Source organism: Leptonychotes weddellii, chromosome 5 (assembly GCF_054177405.1).
Source record: "Leptonychotes weddellii isolate Sample4059 chromosome 5, ASM5417740v2, whole genome shotgun sequence".
Taxonomy (NCBI): Eukaryota; Metazoa; Chordata; class Mammalia; order Carnivora; family Phocidae; genus Leptonychotes; species Leptonychotes weddellii.
Window position 1 is genome coordinate 55,647,072 of NC_138373.1, and position 26,796 is coordinate 55,673,867.

At 43.7% G+C, this 26,796-nt stretch overlaps 1 protein-coding gene across 2 annotated transcripts in view; it reads right to left on the minus strand.

Annotated features, from left to right (window-relative positions):
• Positions 1 to 26,796, minus strand: part of GAD2 (glutamate decarboxylase 2) — an 81,656-nt gene that overhangs the window by 10,900 nt on the left and 43,960 nt on the right. For both annotated transcript variants that reach the window (XM_081820756.1, XM_081820755.1), the window contains 7 exons: positions 22,647 to 22,701; positions 20,928 to 21,044; positions 18,820 to 18,884; positions 12,944 to 13,022; positions 9,301 to 9,450; positions 2,608 to 2,715; positions 2,170 to 2,259 (listed from right to left, as the gene is read on the minus strand). In XM_081820756.1, the coding sequence (XP_081676882.1) occupies positions 2,170 to 2,259; positions 2,608 to 2,715; positions 9,301 to 9,450; positions 12,944 to 13,022; positions 18,820 to 18,884; positions 20,928 to 21,044; positions 22,647 to 22,701 (664 nt within the window). The remainder of the gene's footprint in view (positions 1 to 2,169; positions 2,260 to 2,607; positions 2,716 to 9,300; positions 9,451 to 12,943; positions 13,023 to 18,819; positions 18,885 to 20,927; positions 21,045 to 22,646; positions 22,702 to 26,796) is intronic.

Below are 26,796 nucleotides of genomic sequence, written 5' to 3' on the forward strand. Positions count from 1 at the left end.
AAAAAAAATAAATTCTCAGGGTTAAGACCTGGTCATCAGTGTTTTCTATAAAGCTTCAGGCTGATTCTAATGTGTGGCCAGGATTGCAAACCACTACTCTAATTAGGAGGCTTCACTTAAACTCCTCAACTATGTGTCAGTTTCTTCCTGATGAAGGTTTGATCCTGGATTGTCTACTGGCAGGTATTCACATTTATAAGCCTTCCTGGAGGTTTTAAACCACAAAAAATCCTGTTGTTTGACATAGAAGGAAATAAAATATTCTGAAAGGTCAGTGAGGCAGCCCAGGCTCCTTCGCAGTGGGGGAGAGGGCCTCCCCTGTTCCTGACAGCAACTGGAAGAAGTCCCCTCCTTTGTGGTAAATGGAAAACCAACCAACCAACTAACCCAGGCTCTGAGATCCAAATACACACAATCAACCCTAGTTTCCCATTCCTCAACACTGAGATGGGGCTCCACAATTACCTCCCTTCAAGATTCTCTTTGGGGTACATTATCAACCGAATCTCACCCATGTGTAAGTGATGGGAGCAGGAGAGGAAAAAAGATAAAGGATATCTTACTGGCCACAGAAGAATCTGAAGTTCAAGCCCTCCAGCTCTGGAGTCAGTGATTTTGGGAAAGTGATTTTTTTTTTTCCTCTCTGTGCTTCAGTTTCCCCCTCAGCAAAATGGGGAGACAGCAGTGCTTCCCAGATTAGTTTGCTTAGACTGAAGTAAATTTCTAGGCCCATGATGGGGCTGCTTCTGCCCAGATGTCACATCAGGAAATGGACACTTAACTTGCATAACCCTGCAAATGCTCTGTTTAACCAGAAACATGGAATATCCAGTCAGGAAATCCCCAACGCCAAGCCAACCCTGGGCTCTATACTTATTTTGTTGTTCCTTACTCATTTTCTTTTTCTTTTCCTTTTTTTTTTTTTAGAGAGAGAGAGAGAGGGTGCATGAGCGCGTGCATGCATGCACACAAACGGGGAGGGTGGGCAGAGGGAGAGGGAAAGAGAATCTCAAGCTTGTTCCATGCCCAACACAGAGCCTGACGCGCAGCTCCATCTCACGACCCTGAAATCATGACCTAAGCCAAAATCAAGAGTTGGACGTTTAACCGACTGAGCCACCCAGGTGCCCCTCCTTATTCATTTTCTATCTTTCTCTTCCTGTTCCTTATTCTTCATCCTATAAAAGCTTCTTGCATTCCACCCCATTTTGCAGTTCTCTGGACCCCTGGGAATGGAGGCTGCCTGCTTCATGAAGTGTTAAATGAAGTTTGTTTGTGTCACCTAAATTGTCTTCTTCAGTCCTTTCTAACACTTATGATAATTGAGTGATTTAATGCTAGATCACAGTTGAGCCTGGGACACAACATGCACTCTACACAGTGGCCATTAGTATTGTTCCCTGCCCCCGGGCCCTTCTGGGGTTCACCATAGCTCTAAAGACTCCACAGGGTAGCCTTGACCTTGGCATCTCAAGAGGGTCAGTAGCAGCTCTGATTTCTAACCATTGCTGGTGCCTGGAATCTCTTCTGTGTTTTTAACAGTTTTGCTGGGCAGGTCAGCCAACTTCACCAAGGGTTCTTTTTTTTTTTTTGCCCTTATATATTTTTTAAAATTTTATTTTATTATGTTATGTTAATCACCACACATTACATCATTAGTTTTTGATGTAGTGTTCCATGATTCATTGTTTGCGTATAACACCCAATGCTCCATGCAGTATGTGCCCTCCTTAATACCCATCACCAGGCTAACCCATCCCCCCACCCCCCTCCCCTCTAGAACCCTCAGTTTGTTTCTCAGAGTCCATAGTCTCTCATGGTTCGTCTCCCGCTCCAATTTCCCCCCCTTCATTCTTCCCCTCTTGCTATCTTCTTCTTTTTTTTTTTTTTAACATATAATGTATGATTTGTGAATGACAGTAAAGCTGTCACCTGATTGCTTATTTTAAGATATCATAAACTTGCTCTCAGGAAAAAAGAAGCAAACAGAGTAGTCAAAAGTCTGGCTATACCAGGTCTGAATGGCCTGGTTCTGTAGGAGCCCATGAAGGGGAGTGGGCCTGTGCACCAAGGTCAAGGTTGGATTTCTCCTCTCTAGAGAGACGCCATGCATGTGCAAGGCCCACTAGACGCGCTGATGTCCGGACCAGAGAAGCCTGTATCACTTACCTTTGAGAGGCGGCTCATTCTCTCTTCATTGTCCTCCAGGACACGCAGACTCGGGGGCACGTACCAGAAACAGACATTTGTGTGCTGAGGCTATAAGGAGGAAAGTAAGATTCACACTCGGCCCATCGTGGCCATTTAGAAAATTCCAAGGACATTTCAAACCTATTCTGCAGCTTCCGAATAGAATTCCTATTTTAAATCCATAATCACTTTTGGAGTGCCTGACTTTCGCCACATTATATAGAGTTATTGTTTTGTCAGTTTGCGTTTTTTACTCCAGCTCAGGACAGTGACCCCATCAGCCCAGCTTCTCCTTTGTAGTGCTCCCCTTTACCTGGACAGTACATGATTGACATAAAAAAAAAAAATCCGTGATAAGAACTGGTAAGAACTGGAACTGACTAAACTTTTTGGGATTGTAGAGATCAGAATACGTACCTTTCCGTCAAACACCATTTCGTATCCTTCTCGGTTTTTTATGATATTGTATAAATACTCTGCCAGCTCCAAGCACTTATCAATATGTGCTTCAAACCCAGTGGTGCCCTGAGTAAGAGAAGAAAGCTTATCAGGCGGGTGGACTCTCTGTGGGGCTAATCTCTCTGGAGACTGATGCTTTCTCTGCCACTTCCACCTCAGGGCTGCTCCACACTTTCCTTGCATAAGACTGTGCTTCCAGAGGCTTTTCTGGTGATTATTTCTCCTTTGATGCTCCCCCCTCAGGTGTTTTAGTTCCTTTCATGTCATCACAGTTCCCTACAGCGGACTCCTCTTCTTCCCGAGGCCCCATTCTCTAGTAGGCAATTATTTTGATTACTCGAGGGGAAAATTTGCCTCTGCCACTCTGAGGGGTAATTATGGAAGTCAGTAATGACAGGAGGCTGGGCTGTTCTTCTCCTGTGGAGAAGCAGCATCATCAGGGAGCCCCCAGCAGGCCAGCTTAGCCCCTGCCCATCATGAAAATTTACCATTTCCAGATCCCACTTTTGTTCACCAATGTAACCCCATTATAGAACAAATAGGGTAGGTACTCAATGAAGATTTGTTGAACAAATGAATGTATGAATCTTAAGGGGCACACAGATGCTTTGTTAGCCTGTCATTCTGCAAAGCTCATTAGATTTCTCCTCTGGGGATAAATGACTCATGTGTTGGTAATGGGCAAACATTACCAGGGAGGTCTTTTAGTTTCCAGCTCCGGAAGCCCAAGAACTTGTGAAAAAGAACGCTACAGCTGTGGACTGGAGCTGTTTAACGGACCTCAGGACACTCCAGGGCATTACTTTTCAAAATGGCTTTCCTCCTAACTCCTTCAGCATTTCTGGAGTGCTAATGGAAAGCTTAGACAAACAGCTAACGCTTATTCCAGGAGCACTTGGAAGAGGCCAACCCGTGACTAATCCAACATGGAAACTGGAGGGAGCAGCTGTAATGGACATAAGATGGGCCCGTGCTCCTACTGATGGTCTCATCATTTCAGCTAAAAGGGGGATGCAGCCTAGCCAGTGACTTTAACATCTGAAGCCTTAAAGAAATCTGATGGGCTCAGGAATCATTTCTATGGAGACTGCCACCCAAGTTGATTGGTCAAAGAGTCTGACTGGTTCCTGATGACCCCAAGGAAGGGCCCTGATTGATGCCTGAACACTCGGGCCAGAGCCTACACCATGCACTCTATGACTTTGTGGTGTCAAGGATTTGGGGTTGGTTTGGACTGACCTGGCAGTTTGGGTACACTGGGGATGGCCCTTAAGTGGGAGGGAGAGAAGTTCATTGTTCTCCAAACTGGATCCTTTGGACCGGTCCAGAGTTGGCTTTAAGCTGGCACGTACTCGATCCAGGAGATGGCTGGGACCAGCAGGACTCTGAGCCTGTCCAGCCCCATGGCCTTGGCTAATCTCCCTGATCACATGGGAAGGGTGGTGTCTGTGTGATTTCCCTCCCACACAGGGACATGGTAAAGTAAAATGAATGCTCTGAAAAGGAGTTGTATTGCAAAGGCAGTGTGATCATCACAGACTGGATGGGGAGTCCTCTGGCCTTTGCTGGTCTAGGACTTTACTTGAGATGATCAGGAGTAACCTGACCATCCCTAGTTGTAAGCTAAAGAGGTACAAGGGATGGGCGGGGGGGTGGGGGGGGTGGGGATGACACAGGAAACTCTAGTGTGCTCTTAGAAGCCTGTCTCTTCATGTTGGATATTTATGGGAATAAGAGCCATATTTTATTTTCAAGGTTTTGAAGGCTTTTAGGAGATTCTCCAAAATGTACTCATTCATCAATTACTTTCTGAGTAGTTGTTCTATGCCACACAGTTGTTACTCTGAGAATAACAGGATACCTGGAATACCCTGGAAAACTTGATCAGGCGTGACATCACCATGACCCGGGTTGCTATGAAGGAAGCTGAGGAGGGCTCTGACCGGTGCGCCTAAATCAAAGTCTGGACCCCAGCGTCTGAGTTACGCTGAGGGAGCTGCAGGAGAAAGATGGTTTTATTTTCTCCCTCATTGCCCACACACTTAGGATTGGTTTAGGCTGACATGGCTGAAATGCACACTCCACAAGGGCACACACTGGTGTTTCTTTTGTTCACCACTGTCTCGCTCGTACCAGCAGGGCTGGCATACATTAGGTGCTCAATGTACATTTGTGGACTGAATGGATGAGTGGATGGAAGTCTACTTTTAATCCCCGGGGCAGTGTTTTTACAGAGTATGTTCTGAGGAACCATCTCTATCGGCACCAGGTTAATTGCGTTAATAACGTAGCTCTGCTGGTTGAAATCCTACATATTGTACCTATCCTCTTCTAGACCCGTTTCCGAGGTGACCTCTTAATAAATCATTTTTGGCTCTCAAACTAGGAACAGGCTTTCCATCCTTTAACTTCTCAAGGTGCGTCTGTGTTTCTTTTACAACCAGTTATTTTCTGTCTTGTGTGATGGTTATCTGTGCATTTAGCTTACCTCGTCTGGAAAATTGTGGCCCCCTCATCCCACCCAGCATCAGGCACAATAACAGATACTCATTAGCTACTTATTAAAATAAATTGATATTTTAGAGAGAAAGTGAACATTCATTCAGTCACTCAGCAAAGGATGCCTCGTATCACTTTCCCTTTAATGGTTTTCTCCTGGTATTTTTTTTTTTCTCAGCCATTTGCCAGTCCCTCTGTTACCTACATTTTTTTTTTTTAAAGATTATTTATTTGACAGAGAGAGACACAGCCAGAGAGGGAACACAAGCAGGGGGAGTGGGAGAGGGAGAAGCAGGCTTCCCGCTGAGCAGGGAGCCCGATGCGGGGCTCGATCCCAGGACCCCGGGATCATGACCTGAGCCGAAGGCAGTCGCTTAACCAACTGAGCCACCCAGGCGCCCTGTTATCTACATTTTTAATGAGGGAGGCCAATCACAGAAAACTATAAGGAAACCTGCTAATTTGCATAACCATACACAGAGAAATTTACCATGAAAACTAGGTAGTTACACATTGAGCCATGGTTGCAGACCTAAAATTAAGGTTCGTTCATTCTCCCGTCTCTCTCCCTCTCCCTCCCACCCTCTCTCTCTCCCTTCCTTCCTCCCTCTTTCTTTCCTTCCCCCTTCCTTTCTCCTCCCTCCTTCCTCTCCCTCCCTCCCCCACTCTTCCTCCCTCCCTTCCTTCCTTCCTCCCTCCCTCTGCCCCTCCCTCCCTTTCCTTCCTTCCTTTCTTCCTTTCTCTTTCTCCCTCTCTTTCTTCCTCCCCTCCCTCCTTCCTTCCTTCCTTTCTCTTTCTCTTTCTTCCTCCCTTCCTTCCTTCCCTCTTTCCTTTCTTCCTTCCTTCCTTTCTCTCTTTTTGTTTTTTTCTATCTACTCTGAGTTTTACCCACCGAGGAAATCTGGAAAATCTGGAAAATAACCACCAAGTCTTATTTAACATTCTCTAATAAAATACAGACAGAATGAAAGATCTCCTCACTAAGAACAGAGCTGAGGGCAGGCACAGGGCCTTTGCTCCTGACAGGCTTACGTCTGGTATTACTGTCCGGAAAGCCTGCCAGCATCACATCAAGAGGCTCATTTTTTTTTTTTTTTTTTTTTTTTTGCATATAGTTGCTTTCATCAAGTTCTCTTGGACTTAATGTGGAGACTGTCTGTCAGTGCATTTAGCTCCATCAGTCATTAACGGATTAAGGAATATTTATAGTTAGGTTACTTATTTTCATGTGGTTTGTATTGCGAAGGAGAAAATGTGGATTCACTTGAATGCTGCAGTCTCCAGGCATATCTGATAACAGCGGGTTTACTGATTAATGCTGCCTCCTCCTCAGTATTGTTTTTGCAGATCCTTTTCTCATGCCCGAGGGGATAGGAGATGGAATGTCATAGCTTGCTCTTTCTCGGTTCTTCTGAGGGCAGGCTGACTTCTTCCCTGGCTGGCATCACTAGAGAGCTCTCACAAGAGGGTGACTACCCTCCCCACTCCTCCGGACTGTAGGACTGAGCTTAGGGCTTTGATCGTTATTACCATTTCATTTTGCAAAACACGCAGCTTTAAGTCGAAAAGCAAATGGAAGTTTTTTGCCATTTATGTGTCTAGATACTTAAGTTTGGCAGGAGAAATTAAAGGAATATGCATCCCTAATTTACGGATAAATTATGCGGCTGCTGGGATTGTTTCTTTGTTTTTTTTTTTTTCTTTTTTTTCTTCCCTCTTTTGATGCCTTTACTTCAGTGCGTTAGAGTCTAGCTCCTCGGCCCTTATTTCAGGCTTCAGTTGTTCTTGTTGTTTCATTCACACCTGATGGCCTGCAAGTTATTTCTCTTACAGCCAACCGTTGCCCCATGCTGGCGAGGGGGCTTCAGATGGAAAAGGAGCTGCAGGAACCGATGAAGCATGAGAGGAACACTTTTGTGTAAATATAGCTAATGATCGTCATCGTAATAGAAACACCACAGGAAAAGGGGACAAAAAGGATGATCCTGAGCAATATTTAGAGATCAAGTTTTCCTCCACTGCCTAGCTGATGTTCATGTTCATCAGTTTTGATTCCCACCAATCAATGAAATGAAAAACCTACTCATTTTCAAACAGTTTGAGAGGACGCCAATAACTCCTGCTCTTGATTTATTTATTTTTGCCAAATGAGACTCATTCCAAAGAATGAGTCTTATCTTGGGTGGTGGGGACCCAGTAAGTGTCCTTGTGCAAGCTCTTTTGAGAGAGGAGGGGGCCCCTGCCCATCCCACCACTTTTACTAGGGCAATAACTCCAGGCAGCCGCTCCATACTTAGTACCAATTAGAAGAGATTCAGAGGGGCGCCTGGGTGGCTCACTCATTAAGTGTCCTCAGTTAAGTGTCTGCCTTCAGCTCAGGTCATGATCTCAGGGCCCTGGGATCGAGCCCCGCATCGGGCTCCCTCCTCCTCAGGAAGCCTGCTTCTCCCTCTCACTCTGTCTCTCTCAAATAAATAAATAAATAAAGTAAAAAAAAAAAAATAAACTGCCTTTTTCCTGAATAGATCTTTAGAGACTTCCTTTAGATAGTTGCTGACTGCATTATTTCACACCCAAACCCCCTCTGTTTCTTGTTAGCTATCTGCCTCTCTCCTGCTCAGGCATTCAGTTGACTTTGAAAAGTCTTATGGAGGACATTAGGAGAAGGAAGGGAAAAATGAAGGGGGGGAGGTCCGAGGGGGAGATGAACCATGAGAGATTATGGACTCCAAGAAACAAACTGAGGGTTACAGAAGGGAGGGGGGTGGGGGGATGGATGAGCCTGGTGATGGGTATTAAGGAGGGCACATATTGCATGGAGCACTGGGTGTTATACGCAAGCAATGAATCATGGAACACTGTATCAAAAACTAATGATGTGGGGCACCTGGGTAGCTCAGATGATTAAGCGTCTGCCTTCGGCTCAGGTCATCATCCCAGGGTCCTCAGGAGCCTGCTTCTCCCTCTCCTTCTGCCTCTCCCCCTGCTCACGCTCTCTGTCTCTCTCTGTATTTATTTATCCAATGAATAAATAAAATCTTTTAAAAATGCTAAAAAAACCCCTAATGATGTACTGTATGGTGACTAACATAATAAAATTAAATTAAATTAAATAAAAAAAACCCCAAAACCACGGCATAGGGAACTTTCTGCTGTAGACATGGTTCCTTACACAGGCACAATCTGTGATCTCACCCTGGCAGGTTGCACGCGTGCTGACCAAGTTATCTGTGTGTCCCCTGGGATGGGAGGGCCCCCCTACTTGTGTGGGCTACTGAGAAAGCATCCAGCCCAATCCAGCCCCTCCCTCAAACATGGAGGACCTCGGGGCATGCCAGCCTCCCTCTAACCTCGCCCTTTCTTGTTTCCTTCATCAAGTTTCCCTTATGGACTCTTTGAGCGGTGGGTTTTCTAGCAGTTGGGTGTCTCTGGCATGTCCAGCTGGCTCTGGCCATTGCCTCCTGTGGGAGGTAAATGAAACCTGGTGGGAAGTCACTGATTTGTAACATTGAAATTAGGAATCTCATCCAAATGAGAAAGAAAATCTTTGACCTTTCCAGCCTGCTTACATTTCAGCACACAGGTATCCTCTTTGAAGGTGGCAATGAGTCAAGCCCAAACTGTGCACCATTACAGAGTTTCTGTTTCTGAGTGGAGTGATCAAGGGTAGTTAAATTCTGGGGTAAACAGAGAAAGCTCACAAAATGAAGTCACTGGGTAGTTCCAGGGTTTGGTTTTTTTTTTTTTAAAGCTTTATAACTAGACGATATCCCTTGAAATGTGAAAAGGAAGCTATCGTGGTGGGTTTTGTCCTCCAATCAAAAGGAGGGCTTCAACTTCCCCAAGGGATCAATCACTGGGTAAAAACCAAGAGGTGAGAGACAACAACAACAACAACAACAAAACGCCTCTTAAGAATCCAGATGTTCTGCTGTAGAATGCAATCTGGGTTTGTTTTCTAGATGGATGAGCATTAGAAGCAATTTGGCTCCTGTCCTTGCCCATGCAGAAGGCAGATATCTAGACACGGGATTAAAGAAACTTAATCCTGGGTAATTTTCGATTTGGAAATCCATTTTTAACCGCATAATAAGGGTCACCAAATAAAGTTTCTGTCTTTAGTTGACATTCGGCCTATCTACACAAGCTCACCTTTGCCCTCCACATTAGCCATAATTTGAAAACATCAACGTGGCGTCCGCACTGTAAGGCCTTGTCCCCAGTGTCGTAGGACAGGTCGTAGTGTTTATCTTGCTGGAAGAGGTAGGAGGCATGCATCTGGTTACAACTCTGCATCAATCCCTAGAAGAGAAGAGAAAACTTAGGAAACTCTACTGACTTGATCAAGTACTCTGTTAGATTTACATTGTGGTGAAAATTATTAAGAAAAAAAAATTTTAAAGGGACACCAAATTTCCTGGAGAAAGAAAGCAGGAAGAATCAAATGTTTAAGATGGGCCAAGGGGCTCCTGGGTGGCTCAGTTGGTTAAGTGTCTGACTCTTGATTTCAGCTCAGGTTGTGATCTCAGGGTCGTGAGATCGAGCCCTGCATCGGGCTCCACATAGAGCCTGCTTAAGATTCTCTCCTTCTGCCCCTCCCTACCACTGTTTGCGCACTTGTACATATGTGTGCACTCTCTCTCTCTAAAAAAGTGAAAAATAAAATAAAATGGGACCAATATCTGGACAGTATGAGCTGTGGGGATAGGTCAGTTCTGTGGGATAAATGGCTCAGGGTCAAATGTAACTACAGGTTAACAACAGGGGCATATATGCTTTAACTCTTTAAGAGAATGTGTTTCTTTAGAAACAATCATAATCAGAATATAATGTTTGTTCTTTGAGGGAACATCCTGCTGTTTTAATTTTGTTGTAATTAAAATACTTTAGAAACTCTTTGGTTCTGTAAAATACTAATAGTGAGATTATTCTAGTGTTTCATTCATACTTAGTTCAAGTACTTTATCATTTGGCTGTTAGGGTTTGAGTCCTCTTTGGAAGTCATAGCTTTTAAGATAGTTTATTGTTATTTTTATATGCTGAAATCTAAAACAATAAAGACATTGTTATTCTGAGAGGTCTTAAATAACCAATCTTTCAAATGCCATGTTCCCCTTTCAAGAGGGGTTAGTACTGCATTTTTATACTCGGCTGCTTGTTTCATTGGGACATTTCATTGCCAATGATCATTAATTTGCCCCATCACCAGGAGCTTGGTATGGAAAATGGGTGGCAAAGTGACTGAACGATTCCAAAGAACAGTGAATGAATCATGCTCTCTGACTAAAACAGCATTGTCCGTCTCCTCACCAGAAACCCCACCACGTTTCAATTTGTCACGAACCACAGGAAGCCTTTGACTCTTTCATTATCTACAGTATAATTGTGATTTTACAGAAGCTTTGACATTTGTTGTTTTTTTTTCCTTGTGACTCATGACAAGAGAAGAGAGAAGCCTAAAACGTGGTCACCAAGTTGAAGTTAGAAGTGAGAATTCTTTAAAAAAAAAATGTATCAAATGAAAGCAAACTGTAATGCAACTAAAATTTAACTGGGTCCTAAAAGACCATATGGTAGGCAATGAAGCTGAGCTGGACCCTATAGTTTGGGCTTCATTTGCAGTTGAATTCATTGAGATTCAGGGAAATTAAATAACTGTAATAGAGTAGTAGAATGACTTTGGATTTGAAAAAGAAAATTCACTCAAAGACCAATAAGATTGAAAATTGCAACAGGTGCTTCAATTTTGTTTCATGGTCACAGAAGCTTGGCATGTAAGCTTGCTCACAAAAAGGTGCCACAGTCGTAGGGAGATCACCCCAGAGTCTGGAATGGTGGATAGAGTGGACCTGGGATAGGAAAAGCAACTCAAAACATAGGACCTCCCAAAGGCTGGCCGGCATCAGTCTCACTATACAAAAGGATAAATAAAAGTCATGTTTTTCACATAAAGGGCCTTGATGAGATAATAAATACTCTGATTCCAAGCCATTAAAAAGTTATAGACCGTTATGTGGCCAACGATTTTAAGTACACTAATAATTGCTGTGCTCTCAAATAGTTGCTGTAAAAGAAATTCCCAGGGTCAAATAAATTTAGGAAACTCTACATCATAAATCCCTTCTTCAAAGGTAGTTGCAATATATATCAGCATATTAAAGGCTCTGATATGCCCTGAAGTAACAAAACTTCCTTTTAACTCTTCAATCTAAAATACCCTAGGATTTTTTTAAACCCGGAACTCTCTTATCACAGCATACTTAATACAGTCTTATACAATGGCATTATTCCTTATATCTCAATAAGGGACATGCCGTCAGAGTATCATAAACTCTTGGATTTGGAAGGGATCCTAGAGCTTTTATTTTACTCCTTCTCAACGAAGGAATCTTTTCTATCTTCTTACTAATAAGTGGCTGTCCAATCTCCAATCACTTCCCCTGGCAGTGAATTTATTTCATTACCCAGATTCATTACCTCTGGGGAAGCTTAATTTTTAGAAAAGTTTTCCTTTCATTGACCGGAAGTCAGACCTAAAATCATAGCATATTCTGATTCAAACCCAGTGCTACTGGGCCCGTTCCCTGAAGCTGCAAGGAAAAAATGAATCTCTTCCACTTGAGAGTCACTTAAACTGTGAAGGCTGCCATCCTCCAGCCCTTCAAGTTTCTTTTTCTTTTTAAATTAAACATCCTTAGTTATTTCAACCATCCCTCTCACATGCTCACCAATTGTTCCCCACAGTTTGAACCCTAGCTTGTTGGGGTCCCATATGCAATTTGGCATTGACCTAAGCAACCACTCCAGGCATGGAGGACAGTGGGAGACTACGACCTTCCTCATTCTGAAACTCTTTTTTTTAACCCATTGGTATTTTATGAATCCTAAGTTTCTCTTGACTCATTGTGGACCCTGCTGAGTTTACAACCTAATGTTCTATGCCTTTTTTAGAAGTACAATTTAGCTAAATCCATATATCTATGGCTAATTGATTTTCAACAAGGGTGCCAAGACCATTCAATGGAGAAAGAGTAGTCTCTTCAATAAATGGTAGTGGGGGAACTGGATATTGCATGCAAACTCATACCTCACACCGTACATAAACATTAACTCAAAATGGTTCAAAGACCTAAATTTAAGAGCTAAATTTAGCTGTGTTTTCTTAGAAATGTTGGCAAGGATGTAGAGTAAGTTGGAACTCTCATGCACGCTGGTGGGACAGTAAAATGTTTCAGCCACTTTGGCAGTTCCTCAGTAAGGTAAATATAGAATTACCATATGATTTAGCAGCTCCATTCCTCCATTGAAAACAGTTCCCTCATTTGAAAACAGATAGTCAAACAAATAATCGTACACAAATGCTCAGAGCAGCTCTATTCATAACAGCCAAAAAGCAGAATTAACCCAAATGTCCACTGAAGGATGAATGGATAAACAAACTGTGGTACATTCATACAATGGAATATTGTTCAGCCACAGAAGGAATGAAATTTTGGTACACGCTATGACATAAATGAACCTTGCAAACATTATGCTAAATAAAGTAAGCCAGACACACACACGCATAATTTAGCCATGTAAGAAACATGCTTGTCTTGTTAACTCAAAATAGAATCATCCTCTACATGGAAATAAGAGCAGGACTTCATAATTATCCTCATGAACGATTTCTTCTTTTTGGATATGACTCACTGTTCTAGGCTGTGAATCATCCTTCATTCTGATTCCATCACTACACACATTTACTCTACCAAACTCTACTGATGGACTGGGCCATGAATCAGGAAAGACGTACCTCTTCTCTGACCAGGAGAGCGGAGCACTGCAAAGGGACGCCCATCATCTTGTGTGGGTTCCATGTCACAGAGTTGGCCCTAAAGGAAAGAAATGGAGTTAAGAGGGTGGCACCTATGACAGGCTCAGGCTACAAGGTCTTGTGCCGGGCCAACAGAGCTTTGAGGTTCTTAGCATTGTTTCTCAGACTCCTGGATGACACTAAGTTTACAACATAAGACGTGGACTCTTAAACCTACAACCTTTTTTTGTCTACAGAGAGAGTAGGCGAGGATGGGCATCTTCATGCGGCTCCCCCTTAGCTTCCATGGAGGAATTCAGCCAGCCTCCATGTGATCTGAGAGTCCCTTTGAGTGACTGGGATCATCCAGTCCAGCATCCCGCCTTTGGCGGCCAAGGAGGAGGGCACCAAGCAGGTGAAGGGGCTGTCCTCACGTGCCTCTATTGTTCCTGGAGGCACTACCATAGTGGCCTGGGGTGTAAAGCGATGGCTTATTTCACTGCTTAGTTTTGTTCTTCTCACCCATCTCTCCTTCTTCCTCTTCAATTGATTATTACATTTTTCATATCCGTCCTTTCATAATAGCTTCTAGTTCATCCCATTTTCATCTCTTCTCTGACCCAGACACGTCCTTCTATACCACAGGTGGGATATGCTATGGTTCCTATAGCAGTTTTCAATCTATTTTGTCCCAACACACTTGAGAAATACAATGCTCTCCCATCAGTAATAGATATTGTCAGGGATTTATGCTATTTGAAAAGTCTAAACCATAATTCTGGGTCAGATTCTTATAATAATAATAGTAATAATAATAATAATAATAATAATGCCATCAAGGGCAAGCACAGGCCATGTATTCAGTCTTATGTCCTTGCTCTATCCCATACCAATTTTCATTTTTCATGACACCATTTTCATCACACCAGATTATTTTTTATTCTCAGAAAATTCTATTCTCATGCTCCTGGGTCTCTTAATGTTATTTCTTCTTCCTGGAATGTCATCTCTCTTTGCTCCACTTGTCTAAGTCTTACTTATTCTTTAAGTCCCAGATCAAGTGTTATTTTCTCTGCAGACTTCTTCAACTTCATTCAACTTCTCTCTCTCACTCCCGCTGAACTGCTCCAACCGGCTCCTCCTTTGGCTCCCAGGGAAAGCAAGTGTCCCCTCCATGAGTGAGTTCCCATCGCTCACTTCACGGGTTTATCAGGCAAGGTGAGCCCCTGTGCATGTCTTCTGAGAGCCTAAGGGATCCTTGGGGATGAGAATCATGAATGTGACCTTGGTATAAACAGACTCACAGGAGGAGGGAAAGTAGAGCTACCCATGGCAGCTGGCTCCAGAGTCCTGCAGATCGCTGGCCCTCCTCTGGCTGAACAACAGACTTGGGCTCACCTGCTCCCAGCACTCGAGTTGCTTCCCAAGCCCAAGAACCTTGGGAAGAAATGAGAAGCTGGGAAACATCCCATTCTTCTATCTGATGAGTGGTGGGCATCAGTTGGCCAGTCAGAGAAGGTTTTCTGGCCTGGGGATCTCATCTGAATCAGTAAATAGGCCAGCTCATCTTCTGATACACAGTAAGCATTAAACAAGTTTGGCTCCTACTATTGATTTCAATTCTATCATTTACACACTGTGGAACTTTGAGCCCATATACACTGCTTCTAGAATATTCTACAGCTCCATGCCTAATCCTGATGAAACTCAGCTTTGTCGGTAATGACACTTGATGGAGGAGAGAATAACTGTTCATTTCTCTGACTGGAGGTGTTTGTTTCAATGCTGTGGCCAACTTGTCTAAATTTTTAGAGTAGATGCTGTCGAGGCCCACGACTACCCGTCACTGAGTTCCTTGTCCTGCCTCTCTCGCAGAAGGGCTGCCTCATAAAGATGGCAAAAAGCTGCACAGAGTGATTCAATGACATGCCCTTAGTTTGTTTGAGAAATGTTGGCAATTTATGAAAAACAGCCTCAGGTTCATTTCAAAATCTTTTGCTGTGAGGTTCAGTCATGAACCTTCTGTGATTTATTGTAAGTTAGAGAAAACTGACTCCCTGAGGGCTGTTTTAAGATATGTCCTTGTGCCCTCACTTGTACCTCAAACTCAGCAGACCCCACATGAACTCATTAACGTGCCCCTCCTCATCCTTCCAGATCTGTTCTTTCACGTGTGTTCTGTGCCTCAGTGCCTCACACTGTCCTCCTCCCGCACATCTAGCTCTCAAACCTCAGGTGTTAGTATCATTGTCTTCTTTCTGCTCTCCCGATATCACCCCTTGCAGCTCTAGCTTTTTTTTTAAACTTTGTATGAAGTGCTTTATTCTGTGGTACTTGGTGCTTGTAACTTTTGAGGAAGATGCTTCCTAGAGTACAACAAGCTAATGCTAGCTTGGTCAAAGATATCTACAAAAAAATGTCCCCCGTACTTTTCAACATATTATATAAGACTGTAAAGTCTGTCAAGGCAGAGAGTGTGGAATTTCTTAAAGTATTGGAAAATAAGGCAAAAGAAAGTGTTATATACAAAGAGTGTTTAAGCATTCTGTAATATACAGTGGTCTTCATGTAATTAGAGCGCGACTTATCTATATATATACACAAAGTGTTTCAGAAGCAAGGGAAGTCAACAGAAGCACTGGTTCTTTAAATTACATGTGGTCCCGTAGACAAGCAGGTCTCTGTGGTGGTTCGTCCTGTTGCATGGAAGCCACATGGCTGGGTTCATCCACTTATTTCCCTCCCAGCCGCTACCACCCGGGTTTTCACCCTTAGCTTCTGCCACCACCGCTACCCCTCACCTGGACATTCTCGAGAGCTCAGTGGCTTCTACTGGGTCCCTGGCCTCCATCTCCTCCCAAATCCAGAGCTGTCTCTCCAAAGGGCAGGTGAGATCATAAGACTCGTCTCCTCACTGCCCCCCTGCCCCGTCCCCATGGCTGCTACTGCAGGGGCTTTCACCCCACCTCCCAATCTGAGAAATATAATGCTCTCCATGCAAAATAATGGCTCTGAGAGCAGGGATTCTCAGCTCAGGGATTTATGTTGATCCTGACTTGGTCCTGTGGGCAGGCCCTCCACTGAGACTCCCCGGGCAGGACTTGTGGATACTCCACGAGCTCCCTACTCACTGCCGTGAGTCCCTCTCAGTCTCCATCCAAACTTATCTGGACTTCCTCCAAGGACCCTTTCAAACCTCCATGCCCTTGCTCTTCACCTTGAATGTCCATCTTCCACTTCCGCCTGACACAGCCCCAATGCCCACCCCCGCGCGAAGGCTTCCGTGAATAACCCCGTTTAGCAGGAATCATCCCTTTCTCTGCGCTTGCCAGTCAGCTCTCTTGTCTGTCTCTTGAGCCTTTACTTTCTCTGCCTTGAAGTTTAACCCATCATTGACTGCCACTCTTCCCTACCAGATTCTAAGCCCTTTGAAAATAGGCTTCACACCATATTCGTCTTTGTGCCCTCACTGGGCCTGGTGCTGCGCCTTGCATATGGCAGAGGTTCAGTCACTACTGAGCTGAATTTCTAAACCGCCGGCTCTCGGGGCAGGAGTGCGGGCAGTGATGGCAGAAGCAGGGCCAGGACCTTCAGCCGGGCCCGAAAGCCTTGAGAGGGGGCGACCGCAAAGGGAGATTACAGGCAAACAGCAGCCTGCTGTGGGGAGGGATTAAAGAAGACAGTTTACAATGCCCAGAAGCGTACTTCGGAGCGTTAGGGCTCTGGGCACACCCTCTTAGCTACGCCGTCTCTAGAAAATTTGACAGCGTTAGCAAGAAGAACGCTGCTTTTTGAGAGTTTGGTAGGTACTCAAAGGGAGTGCGAGGTAGGCTCTGGTGACTTGTGCCATTTTGTTGTGAAGAGGGCACTCTGGGGACCCTGTGACCACAGGGAAACCTCTTGATCTGGGGACAAGAATTGACCGTGGATTTCCTCTGTTTTAGAGTGAATCCTTGGGAACACGTGTGCCCCCAAGTGGGGCAAATTTTTGTCCCTAAACTTATGTCCATGCCCATTATGCCCAGGGGTTTCCACTGGCTCTATGAGCTTATTCACCAAAGATGATGTGCCTTTTGCTAATAAGTCAGCAAGACGGATACTCTCGGGTACAGAGGTGGCAGTCCCTCTTTTTTGGGAACTTCATCTTTGGCTCTTCCACTTTATAGATTTAGGTACAATACGGTTTCAGAACTGCGGCAATTGGAGGAGACTATGTTCCACGGTGAATGTTCTAAGCTTTGCTCTGAAATAACAGTCTTTAGTACAAAAGTGTGTGGGTGTTTATTTTTCCAAGGCTCAGGGTAGGTAATTTAGTGAGCTTTTAAGTCATCACTGGTAGAGGACGCTCCCTGGCTTTTGGCACTCGGAGTCCCAGATGGCATTAAAAGTACAATAATAGACACTTACATTTTGTGCCAGTCAGAAAGAAACTAAAGAAGAGAAGGTACTGTGTACAGGCCGCCTCTCTCTTGAAAGCACGAGAATTCATTCTTGTTCTGATCATCCAAGCAGGCACCTTCCAAGCTGTTCTTTTTTTTTTTTTCCCCATCATCTCTCCCTGTATAGTGCATTGCCTTCTCCTTAAGCGTCTGGTTCCATAGAGATCTTCACGGCAAAAAGGAATTGGGCATGGGAGAAGCCCCAGAGGACTGGAGCTAAGTGGGAACCTGTCATCAGAGCCCGGGCGGCGATACCCGCCAGCCGCTGACCCCAGCCGGCAGACTCACGGACGGCTACCCTGCTGACTTGGGCCTCAGCGGGTCTCTTGAGTCTTCCACAAATGAGGCAGTGTGCCCCTGACTCTGTCTCTGTGATCCGTGCCCCTCGGGTTCTCTGTGTGTGAGCGGGCCTGGGCATCACGGAGCACGCCGGGGGCATCCTTCTTGGCTTGGCCCCATAGCCAACGCCGACAGATGCTCCCACGCTCCATCGGCCTCACTCCTCATCCCGGAGCAGAAACTGTGCCAAGATATCTGGAGGCAAAGCCAGTGGGAGACTCTTCCTGGGCAGCATCTGGCTACTGGGCAGGGCATGGTGGGCCCTTGGCAGCCTCAGACCAACTCAGGCTTTCTCAGTTAGTTGCCTGGTGTATCAGAGCTCACCTCTGCTGTTGACCTGCCGTGGTGTAATGGGAGAATGGGGACGCTGAGCTTCCTCTGTGCACAGTCAGCAAAGCCCGAGGCTGATTTTGCATTCTATAATTTTTTTCCCCTTTTTTCTTCAGACCTGAATATGTTTTATGCTAATCAAATATCACCTCCTTTGGGTTTGGAGGCTTTTCTCAACCATCTACTGCTTAGTCACTGAAAAAAAAGGTGCTTTGCTGCATCCATCAGAGCTATGTAAAAAAAGAAAGTTATCATGGGAATGAAACCATGAGATGAGGTTCTCACAAGTATGTCTTGCTTTCAGCTGGCCGTATTAAACCTCAAACCCATGCTTTCAACACTGATAAATTATAAGGTACAAAGTTATTTGTTGGTTTGCTTATAGCAGTGGATATTATCCTTTTGTGGAATATGAAAGCTACAGATCTTCTCCCTAGAAAATTATGACCTGTCAACAGGTTTTAAATAATTTGGGTAGTTGGTTCAGAGATTGTAGGAAGGTCATTGCTGAGCCCTCTGGTCAACCACGGACTCCAGTTAGGAATCTCTATTTGAGAAACATTCTGCCTGGGCTACCGGATAGAGGATTTGATGTCTTTTTGTTATTTACACGTAATGTTCATGGGTCTATGACCACACAGATCAAGGCACACAAACACTGCAGAGAATGGGTTCACCTGTGTCTCAAGGGTGTTTGGAAATTGTATGTAACTTGCTTTTCACATTAGCTTTCACACTTTACATCGTTAGCAAGAAAAGTGGGTGTACCTCTCCACGCCGCTCAGTTTCCATTTGTGCTTCTGGGACATCAGTAATCCCCCACCCCAAGCTGCCTGCAAAAGGAAGATCATATAAGGAACAGGGTAACAGGTCTTTCATTGCCTAGAGTTCTAAAGTTTGGTGTCTTCCAGAATAGCGAGAGTCTCGTGGGGTGAAAGTCATCTCCTCAGGCTCAGGCAACAGGGGGCTGGTCACCTTCTGGCACTAGACTTTCAAAGTTTAAATTGGAAGCTATTCTAAGGTTTCAGGTTCCATCCCACATTTAGACTAGTGTAAGGAGCCAAACTGGGGGCACATTTCTTGTGTCTGCACAAAGGAAAGATCCTTTCCCCCAACACATCACCACCACTCATAGTCCTAGTAAAGCTCGTGATCTCAGAACAAGAAACCCTGTTGTCTGCCCTGTTGGAAGTACAGAGGATGGGCTAGGGGACTCATTAAGCAGCTTCTGAATTGTAAGGAAAACTCCTTTGGCAAGTCTGGATGATTCCAGAAGGAAGAAGCAGCTTCATAATCCTATTTCACTAATATGTATTTTAGGATAAGATAATTTCCCTGTCAAGAAAAAAGGGAAAGAAAGAAAGAAAGAGGAAAACAAGCAGGAAGAATTTGTGCCAGTTTGTTGAGCGACTAGAACATGCCTCTTAAAAACTCGTACTCAAGTTTGAAGATTTGAATTAGTGTAGTGATGCAGTCATCTCCTTTAAAAAGAAGATGTTAAGATGGAGATTCATTGGAAAATGTTGGCATTCTTTGTGGGTAAAAATAATCCTAGGATAATTTTAAAGAAAAAAAAAAACACCTGTTAGGGTATAATTGCCTTTTTTTTTTAGTTTGTTGTAATTTCAGTTTTTTTACACTTCGAAAAATTATCCGATTTTCCAAATGTGTAATATTTTAAGATTTTCTCTAATTTAATTATAAAGAGTATAAACATTTAAGATAATAAGTGATACACTTGGTAGGTTTCAAAGAAAACAAATATAATTGGTTAAAAGATCTCCCCGCTCTGTTTTAAGTAGAAATCCTAGAGGAGAGACCGTAGCACCTGCTGGCTCAGGATGCACAGACACTGCTATTTTTAAAGTTGTCAGGATAATCCTCTTCCGGTTTCAGCTAACAAGCTTTAATAGGCTCTCCAGTTCCGAGACCCAGGTCATGATGGTACTTGAATTGTTCAACTTAGTGTCTTCATTTGTAAAACAGATGGGGTCTCTGGTAGCCTAATGAACAACTCACACTGTGAATCAGGGAAGGAAAAGAAGACTGGTAACCACTATGCAGGGTAACACTGGGATCATGGAAATCTACCTGGTTCACCCTTAGTAATAGTGGATTAGTAACGAACAGTTTGTAGATAACAGCTGATCTTTGAACAGCACTTTGAGTAATACTGGCCTATGCTTAAATTTCTTCACTTTGTCCTTCTAAATCTTGACTTTTTTTTTTTTTTCCATTTGAAAATGTTTTGGTGGGCACATCTTCATTTTAGTGTGACTAGGTCTGGAGTCAAAAACATTTGAACTATAATTTATCTTCTTAGCTGGCCCAGCTAAGAAATTGGAAATTTGGTGGCCCATACTTCCTAGCAAGCTGCCGAGTGTGCTTTCCTCTCCAAATATACAAATACCTGACTTGAGCTTGAGGGTTTTGTTTTTCTGTGTTTTTTTGTTTGTTTGTTTTTTTATCCTCTGGGTTTCCTATGTAAATGTAACTCTTTTTTGCCTTTTTCATCATTCTCCTAGGGAAGTACAACCTGCATGTGTGTAGGCTACATTCCTCCAAGGACGTTATAGGCTGATGAATCAAGAGCTAAGTGCTCAGCTTGGGTACTGGTCATAGAAATAATTTGAATATTATCATGCTGGGGACATTAAGGCAGGTCAGCCTCTGACTTCCTCCAGTCAATGTTGGGTACTGGGTGAGTTGTGGGCTACTTTGTCTCTGCACTCTTCAAAAGCTTAAATCTCCCCATTCCGAAAATAGGCTCCCAAAGGAAAAAAAAAGAGAGAGGGAGAGAGAACATTTCATTCCATGAGCCCCAAATGAATAAATGTGCAAGGATATTTTAGTGGCCGTCCCTATGGGATACTCACATCCACATGCATCCAGATCTTGTACTTTTTGCAAATGTCAGCAACTGCCAAGAGGGGGTCAAATGCTCCATACACGGTGGTCCCAGCTGTGGCGCTCACAAGGAAAGGAACAAATCCCTACACAAACGAGAAAGCCCCAGATAATGTCAAACAGGGCGTCACAGATTTTTTTTTTTTTTGAGCTGATAAAAACAGTGGATATTCTCCCTCTGTCATACACTTCTCCAGTTTTGGAACCATCAAAGGGAGTGTTGACCCCTTGGAGCCTGGGAAGGTATTCACTCTCCAGGATCTGAGTTCTCCAGGACATTCTGTTGGACCTGCCATTTGCCTTAGGAGAACAGACGCTTGGTTCTCAGGAGAGGCCACACTGCACCCAGAGGTGAGGAAGTTTTATGGTGCCCCCAAGCTGTTTATACATTCCAGGTAGACATTCTACCCCACTTTGTTCACTTTCTAGTCTTCCTTTTTGCTCACTTTCCAGTCTTCCTTTTACATAACAGTCCCCTAGATTGAGCAGGCAAAAGAACAAAGAAGGAAATACAACCGGCCCATTATTCCTATTTAGAAAATCCGGAGATCATTTATTTGGTGTCTTAGAGGGAAGGGTTCATGTGGGATTAGACAATAAGCCGTGACCGTTATCTGTCTAAGTAGTCCTCAGTCTGTCTGGCCCTGGCTAAATGAAAATTGCTGGAAGGTAGAAAGAAGAATGCCTCAAACAGAATGAACAGAGCCATGATGTGACAGGCTGTCAGAGTCCGTCTTTAGGTGGCAGCAAAGGTTTAATCTTGTGGTTTATGCTACTAGAAGTAGTTGGAGCACAGGAACAAGGGGAACCTCCTGCTGCCACTTTGCAGAAAAATATAAAAGGCAGATGAAAAGAAATAATGTTTTCCTAAATTGATAATAATAAAACGCACCCGTTCTTCTCGTTGAACTAGGAACCGTGGGTCCTATCCACTAAAAGTTACACTAAGGGAGTTCTACAAACCAGCTCTCTGGTTTGCGGGGTTAGAAATGACTTTCTAGAGCTTTGTGGGAATCTGCTGCTGGTCTCCAGAACTTGCTGCTTCTAAGACTTCTAAATTGCATGCCAAAGAAGAAGATGCTTGGAGAGCCAATCATAACCATATTCCTAGGTGGGAAAAATTGGCCCCTTTCAAGTAACCACACCACAGTAACTCATGCTGCATTGGTGTTGTGATATTTTCCATTTGTGAAAATGATCTTTCAACTGTATGTCTGTTTCATGCCAAGTCTCAGCACATAGTAAAGCTTTAGAAATTCCTCCAACATCACCGTGTATATTATCACAGGGTGTATTATTTAAACAGCAATTTAGATCTTTCCAAAGCAGAGGCTACAACTCAGAGAAATAAATAATGACTGGATGCAAAAATCCCATATTCTCAGTAAAGCTGGGAGGTTGAGAACTGGGTCTTCTTTTCAAAACAAAACCAAGGTGGCGGCACCTGGGTGGCTAAGTGTCTGACTCTTGATTGTGGTTCAGATCATGATCTCAGGGTTGTGAGATCAAGCCCTGTGTTGGGCTCTGCACTGGGCGTGGAGCTTGCTTGGGATTCTCCCTCTCCCTTTCCCTATGCCCCCCAAACAAACAAAAAAACCAAAACTAAAGTGTGTTCTCCACTGGATGGAAACAGAAATATGTACCCTTCGCTTGTTATGGGTTGAATAAAGCTCCCTACAAAACCTTACTTTTTGTTTGGCTTCAAGGATCCTTCTTTCAAGATCAGATGGGATCATTTTCCCCCTGAAAGGAAAAATACACACATTATAGGTTTGCTTCAAATAGTTTACTTTGTTGTCTTTACAAGCAGCCATATCAGGGTAAAAGTTCAACCCTACACAGTGGATAATCATGATCAGTTAAAACAACTCGATGCCTGTTTCCAGGAAGAAATGCAGTTCCTCCCTGAAGGATGCAGGATATAATTTCTGACACATTGAGGAGACTCCTGAGCACACTGTGCTGTTAGAACAGCCACATGTCACTCCATGCCGCACAGAACCCACTTTTTGGGTCATCCTCTTAACTCGGTTAAAACAAGCCTGCTTTGGCGTGAGCCACTTGGCAATGAAAAGTGAGTGCAGAAAAGAGATTTGTGTTCCCAATCTTCAAATGAAGGGAGCTGCAATTTCACATATAGATGACATGCCAAGAAGAGAAATCCATTCTGAAACAATTGAATGAAAATATTAAATAAAAAAATACCTAATTACATTCTAAGTGCTAAAAGCATAAAGCTGGCCAGGAAAACATGGGCTCAAATTTCAAATATTTAGATACATGGACTTTGGAAAAAGAAACATCCTTTCTTTCCTTCCTGAAATGTTTCTTTCCTAAAATAAAAACACAGATAGTGCTTTGCTAATTACAAAACCGCATTATTATAATAATCAAAGGAGTTGATTTCGACAAGAAGCTGGATGTAGCTAGATGTGTCATCTTAGTCAAGTGACTTGATTTCTCTGTGCCTCCCATTACTGTCCCTGGAACAGAGTGATAGTAATATTACTTATGGAGTTATGAGGTTTAAATGAGTTAATAAATGCAAAATTATTTAAAAAGTGCTCGGCATGTGGGAAGCATTTCATAAATGTTAACTTGTATTGTTGAGATTGTTATGTATTATGACATCCTTCTCCCAAGACTTTGGGGGAAAAAATAGGGAAAGGACAGAGTAGTTGCATGGTGCCAGAAGTAGTAAAAAATTCTTTAAGCCAAAATAGCTCTCTTGAGGTTGATAAACTGGCTTAACTTTTCACATCGGGGTCATCAATCTAGGTTTTTAAAAGGCAATTTGGAAAAATAAATTATGGGCAGGAGGTTGTCACAATAAATGGCTGGGAAACCCTATTGGCGTTTAGGGAGCAGTGAGTTGGGGGGGTTGGTATTTGTTGCTAGGTCGATAATCCATTCCTGGCTGTCCCTGTGACTTTAGGCACTTCATTACATCTTCTAAGCTTTACATACTGAAATATGTTATTTTATTATAAGTTACTTTCCTAACACCCATTTTATAAAAAATAATTTGGGCATTATGTAGTTAAGTTTTATTTTCTGCGATTTTCATCTCAGGCTCATAAAGGAAGCAGTGCAAACTAGTTGGCATAAAAAGCAGACATTAGGCCTGAACGCCTTAAGAACCACTAATTTATGTGAAGCTGTTTTCCAAAGGAAGGCAGTTAAAATGCAATTATCTGGCAACAATCATAGACAAGTTACCAGTGATTAGTCAGGCTGGGTTGGAACAAAAGACAGTGAACGTACATTTGGTGCTGAGGGTACAATTCCGGGTCAGAGCCCCCACCTCTGGGGAACTTGGGTGAGATGGGGCTTCTGAAGGAGGGACAGAAGGAACGGAAAGCAGGGGGTGAGGCGGGGACAAGGAGCTCACTCCCTACATCTCTCCCTACACTTCACAGCTCAGCTGGGGTGGGGGGGGGCATCCCACGAAGCAGTGATTTTCCATCTCTCTAGATCAGGCTATGCTCAAACATCTTGCTTCAGCACTGATAGAAACAAAAATTTGTGCAGATTCAGAAGAAATTTGGGTATCATAGTTGTCTTTTACATAGTTTTCAGCACATTAAAGTTGCCATTGTATTTTTCTAGGTAAACATGGAAACTGAGAGAGAATTCTCAGAAACAGTTTGCAAATCCCAAATTTTCCCTAGTCTTCCACATACCAAAGGAGAGTAAAAGACTCTCCTCTCCTTTGGAGAGTTTTGGTTGGACAAGTTTGACAGCTGTGATTCACTCGTCTAATCATACCTGGATGTTAAGCATGAGGCAGTAAGGTGTCACCAAGAAGTCACAGATTAGGGTACATTATAATTGGAAGGGGCTGAAGACCTGTTTCTAGTCTAATTGTCTCATTTTTCAAATGAGGAAGCAGGCCAGGAGAAGCGAAGGGACTGCCCAAGATCAAATGTTGGCAAAAGGTTGATTGTAACTAGAAATAAAACACTAAGCTTCCTCGAAAGGCCAAACAGATAGGAAACCTATTTAGGAAGACTGGAGTCTTTTACGATAAGATAGATCCTTGCAGATAATATCTGACTTTCCTGGATCAGAGGTGTCATTCAAGCATGCTGAGAAAGCAGTAATGAACAGTGTGTTGCATTTCTCGATCGGAGTTTTGGGGCGGGCTCGTCAAATAACCCAGTTCAGGCAGAAAGTGATGGTTGTGGCTCTTGACTGGGCAGGTTGCAGCCTTTCTTAGGCCCTCTGCCTAAGATACCTGTTTTATCCACTTAGGGACCCAGAACCTGAAGGTGGCCTATCAACCTTTAGGTATGTGAGCAGAACAGAGAGGTTTAACTCACAGATGATATAGTATCGGGGCCTCTGGAGACAAAACTTTTCGTCTTTCTGTTTATCTTAGAATTCGCTGAATTACTTTAGAACAATGGTTCTTAAAATTTAGTGTGCATAAAAAAATCACTTGTGTGTGCCTTTAAAATGCAGATTTCTTGGCCCCGCTCTTAGGGATTTTGATTCAGGAGGTCGATTATGGGGCCCGGGAATTAATTCCTTCCACAAAGATGTATTGAGTGCTTACTCTCGATGTGTCACACACTGTAGGGGGTACTGGGGTACCGGGGGAAACAGACCAGTTTCTACTCTTCAGGGCTTCCATGCTAACAAGAGAAACAAATAATCACACAGGAAAATAGATAAGACATGCACAGGAATCTGCATTTCTAACAAACACCCCAGATAATTCTGATCTGGGTGCACATGTTGGGAAACACTGCTTTAGAAATGGAAATTTTAGCCTGGTAGGCATTTAAACAATCGTGTGACAGACTAGCCAAGTACCATTCATATGACCCATGGTTTTGAGCCATCATGGCTGTAGGGCGGGGAGCAGAAGGAGCTCCAGATATGGATCCTGCATCCCCTGTTGGTCTATGTGCTGTGGGATGAGAGAACATCTGGGTGACAACCAGCAGGGTCCTCTGAGGACTGGAAGCTGTCTGGCCAGGCCTGGATTTTCCAGACAAACATCTCTTGGTGCAGGGAGACTTTGGATGGCAGCTGTCGCATTCTGTAGGTCTGGCCTCAAAGTATCTCCGTAGCAAAAAATGTATGTCTTTAATGTTTACACGTCCCTGCCTTTAAGGACACAATTAAGTAGTGACTGATGCTTTTAATGCTGGTCTCTGGTAGCTGTTCGTGTTTACGAAAGGGCTGCCATTGAAGTGGGGATTGTTAAATCAGATTGCTGCTTTGGATGTGGCTGCCTTGTGTTGAGATTCCTGATTTTGCAACAGTCTTTATTTATTTATTTATTTGACAGAGAGAGACACAGTGAGAGAAGGAACACAAGCAGGGGGAGTGGGAGAGGGAGAAGCAGGTTTCCCGCGGAGCAGGGAGCCCGACGCGGGCCTCGATCCCAGGACCCTGGGATCATGACCTGAGCCGAAGGCAGACGCTTGACGACTGAGCCACCCAGGCGCCCCGACAGTCTTTAAAAATTTATACAATTCTATAGGGTCAGATACCTTCACAAAATTTCCTGGGCAAAATCCCACAATGGCAGCTAGAGCTGCCAGCAGGAAAATCTCCTCTTTGTGGGAAGAAGCTAAAGACACAGTGGATTTTGGGCCCAGATTCATGAAGGAGAAAGCGAGCTTACCAACAAGAGAATGTTTCCTAGAGAGTTTATACCTCTAGGCAGGCATCCAAATGGTCACAAAGCAGGTGCCTGAGTCACTGGTGACCCTGCTCATTGGCCCTGATGAAACTGTAGGAAATCTACCAGCTTTTCTTAAGTGAGTAGAGCTTGTCTCTGTTCGCAGAGATAGGTGTGCAAGGAAGACTGGATGTGTGACTCCT